This window comes from Habropoda laboriosa, unplaced genomic scaffold, assembly GCF_001263275.1.
Source record: "Habropoda laboriosa isolate 0110345459 unplaced genomic scaffold, ASM126327v1 scaffold225, whole genome shotgun sequence".
In the NCBI taxonomy this organism is placed as follows: Eukaryota; Metazoa; Arthropoda; class Insecta; order Hymenoptera; family Apidae; genus Habropoda; species Habropoda laboriosa.
The window spans coordinates 69322-77483 of NW_017100368.1; the positions used below are offsets into that span (position 1 = coordinate 69322).

Genomic DNA, 8162 nt, shown 5'->3' on the forward strand with positions numbered 1-8162 from the left:
TCACTTACTGTTTATTTCGAGATGCTATTGACACGTGCAACGACGAGGTAATTTATTTTCACCTTTTATTATCGCGTAGTCAAATATTTTCACGTTTAGTAATGAACCCCTTATTTGCATGTCTAATTAAATTCATTCGATTAGTACGTCAGCTTGTGAACGTATCCGACGATACGAGCAATTAATTCACTGGAATTACCCGTGATATTATACAGTATGTATGATCGTTTCGAAATTTATTGTAACTTTCATTGTAAGAGGATTGTTCGTTCGGATGATTAAACGACGATAAACAATGATAATGTTATACGCTAATCTAGGGATCGCACGATGCTAGTCGATTCGATGGAAATTTGCGTATCGCGTACAGAGGCTATTAAAAATTCCTCGAAAAATACATGAATTTACAATTTTTATCTTTGCAAGCGGAAAAATTGAACAGAATAAATAGATCAAAATTTTGCAATTCTAATTCGTCGAAGAATGAAAGTTAATTAAAATAAAAGATTGTAATCTTCGTTTACTTCGACGTAAAATTTAATCAAGGAAGGAAAAGTATCGTAGTCTCGCTAACAAAATTTAATTAATACGTCATTGTTCGAGATCGATTTGGTTACTCATATGCATCCGCAGACGGGCGTCGCCCGCCGATTTTCTTTTGTTTTCTGCGGCTGCGGCTCCGTGCTTGTCCGTCTTTCAGTCGTGAACGAACCTCTGACAGTAATAAAAAATTTTCACTCCAAAATTCAGCTCAAAGAGATGAAATAAACAATTTTAATCTCCCCTTATTTCCGACAACAAAACTGCAAATTTCCACTTATTTTCCCACCATAATTCAGCTCAAAGAGGTCAAATAAAAGATTTTTATTCTCCTTCATTTTCAACAACAAAATTCCCAGTTTCCAAATTTCCACCTATTTTCACTCTGAAACTCAGCTCAAAGGGACAGAATAAAAAATTCGCGTGTTTTTTTTTTTTATTACCAAGTTTCCACTTATCTTCGCACCAAAATTCAGGCCAAAGGGAAGGAAGGAAAAAAGTGTAATTCGAAAATCACAGGCGGTATCGAACATGAAACCAGCCTCCTATCTTTTCCACGATTCACGAGAACACGATTCGATTCTCCCGCTGTCGCACAATTCAACCAAACGCAATGCGCGATTTTCCAACCAGGGCGAAATATAATCCTTGAAAAATCCAGCGTGCTCGATTTTTGAAGCACGGCCAAGAGGATGGACAGACGGGCAAGGACGCTCGAAGCATTTCTCCGCGTTGGACGTGAAGTGTCGACGCGTCTCTCTTGCGGATAATCGTCGCCGCACGTTCCGGATTTTATTGTGATTTACGCGATTGGCGCGATGGTACGGACCGGCTTTATTTTCGTCCACGCTGGCCGCTGTGCCAATTTGTAATTAATTACGAAACAATCGCGACACTATTTAAAGGTTATGATAATGGGATCACCGGACTTGGGACTGCTCGATTTCTTCTTACGTAAAACCTGGATTGTACAAACGTGTTTCTTAGCCTTAAAAAACCAGTTGCACTCGTTATACACGTTTCGTTGAATTTTTTTTTTTAATAATATGTACCTGGTCAAGAGGAACGATTTTTCTGTTTGAAGAATTGTTACGTGAATTCGAATAGAGGGACGATCGGTTTATTTATATTTTAGAGTAAATAGAATTTTTCACTTTTCCACTTATCACCGTGACAAAATTGCAAGTTTGGAAAAAGGGCGTATGAAAAATTGAAAAATCTTAGCCGTTTCGAAAAATAAATCGATCGAAACTACCTTGGAAAAATTGACACGTCTATCGACACAGAAAGGAGTACAGAAGTGAAGAATAGAATTGTTCATTTCCATAGATATTCAATCGATGATATCATTGATTCAAATCGTAAAGTATTAACCTAGAGGGAAACGTGTTTTATCGTCATCTGAAAAGGTGAACGATCGTTTGGTTGTGTTAAAAAAGGCATGTCGTATGGTAATGCAGTCTCGACTTGTGAATTAATGATCTAAGAATAGTATTATCAAACACATGTACATGTTTTCAATAAATGTTAATTTAATCGTGTATCAATTTTCAAAATTTAATTAATCACCCCTCTGACGGCTTCAAGCATAATTTTCACTGGAGTAAATTTAATCAGAAGGTGTTCTACTCTCGTTCCACAGGACTCCGGAAAGTATACCCTTATTACTTCACCTTCACCACGTTCACGAAAGGCAGATGGGTGGGTGAGAAGATCCTCGAAGTGTTCGCCAGAGAGTTTCGTGCGCATCCAGCGGAAGAATACGAGCGTTGTATCCGTGCTGGTACTCTCACGGTGAACTATCAGAAGGTGGACGTAGATTACAGATTGCGGCACAATGATTTGCTGGCTAACGTCGTTCACAGGTGAGAAAAAATATATTTTACATCGTTTTGTTATTCAAGTGCAAAATTGATCGTAATGTTGATAAATATTTTCGAAAGAACTGATACACCGAATAAAATTATGCAAACCAGATCGTTGGAATACTTAAAAAATTTTGCGGTAACAATATTTGAGAAATATTTGAAAATTTCAGTCTCAAAATTTCAGATATCATATTTCGTGTTTAATTGTATGAAATTTCTTTCAAAAAAACTTCAGAAAATCTCAAAAATTAAATTTCGCGTTTAATTGTAATAAAATTTCTTTCTCAAAAACTTCAGAAAATCTCAAAAATTAAATTTCGCGTTTAATTGTATAAAATTTCTTTCTCAAGAATTTCACAAAATTTCAAAAATTACACTTATACTGTAAAATTTCATTTTCACTTGAAAAACTTCGATTTCAATATTACAGTAACTGAAAAGCTTGAAAAATCTGGTAACGAGCAATTTTGCAATTGGACCTGGAGTTCACTGCTCCTGCAACCGGAAGTGGTACCATCTTTATCTTCCACGCGCAGATTTTCTTGTATTTCGCGTGCGCACGTGTTAAGTTTAATTTCTGAATGGCGATCGAACACGACAATTCCCTCGACACGAAACAATTTCTCCGTTCCGTTGGAAAAATTCTGAATAAAGACCTTCTCGTTCGTGGAATCGATATGATTTCAACTGTAGAAACAGTAAGAGGAAACGTTACGTTTAACTGTGATTACGTGCCTGCTCGTATTCGAGTTTATTTTTCCATGAGATGAAAAGCTAGAGAAGCGAGCTTTATCAACGATTGATGAAAGAAAATGATGGAGAACAGGAGGAAATACTCGGACGAAATAGTTGACCGTGCCCCGTAAGCGGATTCGTCCTCGTCAAATTTACAGAACGCTCGTGCGGTCCGGCTGATATTCCGCTCTGAACAAATGGAACAGCTCGATCCCGGATATCCTCCATGATCGTTCGAAACAATGAAATTATATCTTGGTTCGAAATCGACGTCTCGATACGTTTCTTCCTTCGATTACGATATTGATGATCGTGGTGGAATGTCTTAGGAAAATTGTATCTTCCTAAGTCGATTTTAATCTGAATTATATCTATCAAATTTATTGCCCTGTGAATTACGTGAAATGCGTGCTGGAGAATTTTAGATTTAGAATTGTAATTTGTAGACTGTTTAATTTACTCCACAATAGGGATTCGAGAATTTAGGATTTTGAAAATTTAGGGTATCTAAAAATTTTTAGATCTGCAATTGTAATTTGCGGACTTTTAAAATTACTCCAGCAAGGGGATTCGAGAATTTGAATTTTGAAACTTTGGAAGCTATTTAAAAATTCCAAACTGTAATTTGCGAACTTCCAAATTAATTCAAAAATAGGGAATTTGGGATTTGGAAAATTCACGGTATCTAAAAAATTTCAGATTTAAAATTATAATTGGTGGACTTTTAAATTTATTCTAAAAGAGGGATTGGAGAATTTGGTCTCTTGAAAATTTAGGGAATCTAAGACTTCAGGTTTAAAATTGTAATTTTTAAAAATTTTTGAATTCATTGCGAAATGGGAATTGGAGAATTTAGAATTTCTATAATTTTCAGTATTTAAAATTGTTTTATGACTGTATCTCGGCACTTATTTTTTTACATTTGAGAGTGATCAGATAATTGAATCTTTATTGAAAAAACATACATTTGAAAATTCTAGTGGACACGGTTGATTTTCAAAAGCTCCCCGTGTTGGGTGGAATTAATGTTTATTCAAAGCCTTGTTGTTGGTATCCATACATGTGTATGAGTACTGAATATTTAAATCTTTCGTTGGGAAAATATTGGAAGAAAAAAGATGAAGTGAAAATAGAAATTTCTGGTCGAAGTGATTTACGCCCCTTGAAACACGGCAATTGTACGGCTAAAGCTCTCTTTTCCGAGTGAAGAGGGAAAATTGAATGGCTTAACGAGCACTATTTTTCTATGCTATGAGATTTTTCTTGAATAAAACTTGCACGTTCTGCGTCGCCCATTTTTTTTTATTTCTTCCTTACGTGATATTATGTATCCCTTAATGAATCCCTTTTAATGGTACCCACCCCTCGTGAGTCTACGAGGCAGTGGTGAATGGCTTAGGAGAATGGTAATGAGGCATTTCGTTGGGAAATCTATAAGGAGAAATTTTCATCGAGCATCGAAACATCGGTACACTTTATACTCGCAGGAGATCAAATTATATTATATTAGAGGTTGCATTAGGGACAATGGAAAAATTCAGGAATTATCTTGATTAGTTCTGAGATCCAAAGACTCAAAGACCAGAGACTCAGAGATTCGAAAATTCAGATATTAAAAAATTCAAAGCCTCGAAGATTCAAATACTCAATGATTCAAAGATTCAATGTTTCAAAGACTCGAAGATTCAAATACTCAATGTTTCAAAGACTCGAAGATTTAGAGATATAAAGATTCAAAAGTTCAATGATTCAAAGATTCAGATATTAAAAAGTTCAAAGCCTCAAAAGTGCAAAGATTCAAAGATTCAATGACTCGAAGATTCAAATACTCAAGGATTCAAAGATTCAACGTTCCAAAGACTCGAAGATTTAGAGATATAAAGATCCAAAAGTTCAATGATTCAAAGATTCAGATATTAAAAAGTTCAAAGCCTCAAAAGTGCAAAGATTCAAAGATTCAATGACTCGAAGATTCAAATACTCAAGGATTCAAAGATTCAACGTTCCAAAGACTCGAAGATTTAGAGATATAAAGATCCAAAAGTTCAATGATTCAAAGATTCAGATATTAAAAAGTTCGAAGCCTCAAAAGTGCAAAGATTCAAAGATTCAATGACTCGAAGATTCAAATACTCAAGGATTCAAAGATTCAACGTTCCAAAGACTCGAAGATTTAGAGATATAAAGATCCAAAAGTTCAATGATTCAAAGATTCAGATATTAAGAAATTGAAAGCCTCAAAGATGCAAAGATTTAAAAGATCAAGGATTCAATGTTTCAAAAACTCAAAGATTTAATGATATAAAGATTCAAAAGTTCAAGGATTCAAAGATTCAGATATTAAGAAATTCAAAGCCTCAAAGATTCAAAAGTTCAAGGATCCAAAGATTCAGACATTAAAAAATTCAAAGCCTCAAAGATTCAATGATTCAAATACTTACAGGCTCAAAAATTCTAAGACTGAAAGATTGAAAAACCCAAACATTCAGAAATTAGTTAAAGTCAGAATACCGAACACTGTCTGTCACCTCAACGAGATCACAAATTAAGAAAATCACTTCCACCTTCCTAATAATCAGAGAGCGAGAGAGATTCAAGTACATAGTAGCAAATTTCACCCTCGATATACCAGAAATTCAAAGGTTCCTTCGTTCTACTATTCTCCGTAATAATGAAAAGTCAGAATGATCTTCCCAGGCGATATACCCAGAAGGGAAAGCTGTTCTCCCAGCTTGGCTAAAATCACACCGACCATTAGGATGTCGCTTTTGAAAGAACAAGAGCGGAAACAGGCGGCACGAGTGTCTCCAAGTGCGAATAACGACGAGACAGCCGCGTTATCCTCGTGCCTCGTGGAGGAACCGCAGGGTCGAGTGTCGCGAGATATCCTTGGCACGGATATAAAGGAATCTGTGGGCTCGACTCGTCGCCGCGCCGTTTAAACGCGCTGCCGGCTCAACGAGGCTCCTATTATCAGCGTGGTCATCCTGCGCCTGTGCGATTTTTCCTGCGGTCGCCTTTCAAGGATACCCTTGTAGATGCAGGAGAAAAAACTCTGTTAAAGAAAGGAAACTCACTGGAATCTGCTTTTTTTCTCTCCCTTTTTTTCTGTTGCTCGTAAGAAAAGTGTATGCGATATTTCAAACGCGAGAAATGAAGGTTAGAAATGTTATTTATTCATTTGTTTGGGAAATCTGTTAGACAGAAAGCAGAGAAAATATCGCCTGTTATGAACAAGTCGAAAAATGAAATTAAACGAGGAATTTAAGTGTGAAAACGTGTTTGTTCTGCTTATAAAGAATGTTACTTCTTACGTGGAATACGATTTATTCTTTGGGTTAGGTTAATAGTGATTGATTTGTTGGTTATTTATATTTAGAATGAAGGAAAGCAAGTTTGATGATGATTGAGATGAGTAATGGTTAGGTTTCAAGATTTCTATCTTCCATGGGTATTCATCCACTCATATATCTCTAAGATCTTTCATTGGAGAATATTCCGAGAATAATTCATAAATTCAATTTGCTTTACGAACTAATAGTTGTATTTTGTAATACTAATTCTCGAATGAAATTTTGAAATTTAAGAAAAGGAATTATGACTGAACAATAGTATAAATACAATTTAGAAGCACTTTCAATAAAACACACAATCTTACAATCATTTTTTACAATTTCCCTTGTCTCACAAAAAAAAACAAGAAAGAAAATGTTGAATATAAATTATTCATATTTCTTCCATGATCTATTTCCACCAACCACAACACAAACTTGACCTACAATTACGCAAGAATCTACCTCCGCCATCTTTACCGCAATATTCATAATCAAAGGAAAATTCCTTCGATTCAATTAACCCCACCGGAATCACCGTGTAAAACCAATTTCGTACATTCGATCTTAACATAATACGTCCTTTTTTTTTACAACCAACAATCAACCTCTGTTGCACACGTATACGGTTAATTAGCATCTAAATCGCGTCGACATTGAAATTATTCCATCGATTACATCCATTCGTTTCCTCGGTCGTGCATAATATCCAGGCCAGTGGCGCGAAAACCTTAAGCCACAGTTTCTCTCTGCCATTTTAATCGACGACGGGACCAGATCAAAGAGAGAAACAGAGAGAGAGAGGGAGTAGAAGAACTTGTATAAATCGCCAGCGGCGTAGAAATCGTCGTTTGGTCTCCGCGGTTGCACAAAAGCCTCGATCAACAGGAAAGCAAGAAGCGGCGTGTTACTCGCGGGTGAAGGTCGCGCGCGGATAGATGATTCGGGTCAGTCGCGGACAATAAAACACGGATGCTGACGTCACACGGCTAGAAAGATCGTTTACGAGTGATAAGCAGTATTAATTGCCGTGGCGTTTTTGAATTAATTGCTCGTCCCAGCGCCGAGGTTATTCAGCCTCTGATTCTTCGTGGAAGATCGAGCTGGAAAAAATCTGGCCTTCGATAAATCTTATGTTACTTGATATTTAATAGCGTTGCTCAATCATCCTTTCGGATAGGTTTCTGGGAAATTTCAATTATTTGTGTCAGCGACTGTGAAAGTAAACGACAGAAGAAAATTGAAAATTCTGGCATTTTTCGCGATATTTCGTATTTAATTGCGTTGCTTCGTGATTCCTTCGATTCATTTCCAAGTTCTCTGGGAAATTTCAGTTATTCGTATCGGTGATTATTAAAGTAAAAAATCTGAAACACTGAAAATTCTGAGCGTCCAGTTGATTAATTTTCAAAATGAATTATTCCAAATTACGATCAATTCCTGAATTATGAAAATTGAACTTCCACAAATTATTACGTATAATTATTATTATTGTTCAATTTATTAGGTAAAATTCAGCTATGGTACTTGCAATTTTTTTAAGATCTCTAAAAGTGAACTGTAACGAGTTTCCAAGGGAACTTTTTCTCCTTTAAATATCCATTTTGATGAATCTATGATTGATCGAACAGAAGATCTCGTTATCAGGTACGAATTATCAATACGTCACTTCGTTCGATTCGTCGAT

General features: G+C 35.9%; 1 protein-coding gene across 1 annotated transcript in view; it reads left to right on the plus strand.

Annotated features, from left to right (window-relative positions):
- Positions 1-8162, plus strand: part of LOC108574737 (RNA pseudouridylate synthase domain-containing protein 2-like) — a 98499-nt gene that overhangs the window by 54731 nt on the left and 35606 nt on the right. The window contains exon 4 of the mRNA XM_017937369.1: positions 2183-2405. Coding sequence (XP_017792858.1) covers positions 2183-2405 — 223 coding nt within the window. The remainder of the gene's footprint in view (positions 1-2182; positions 2406-8162) is intronic.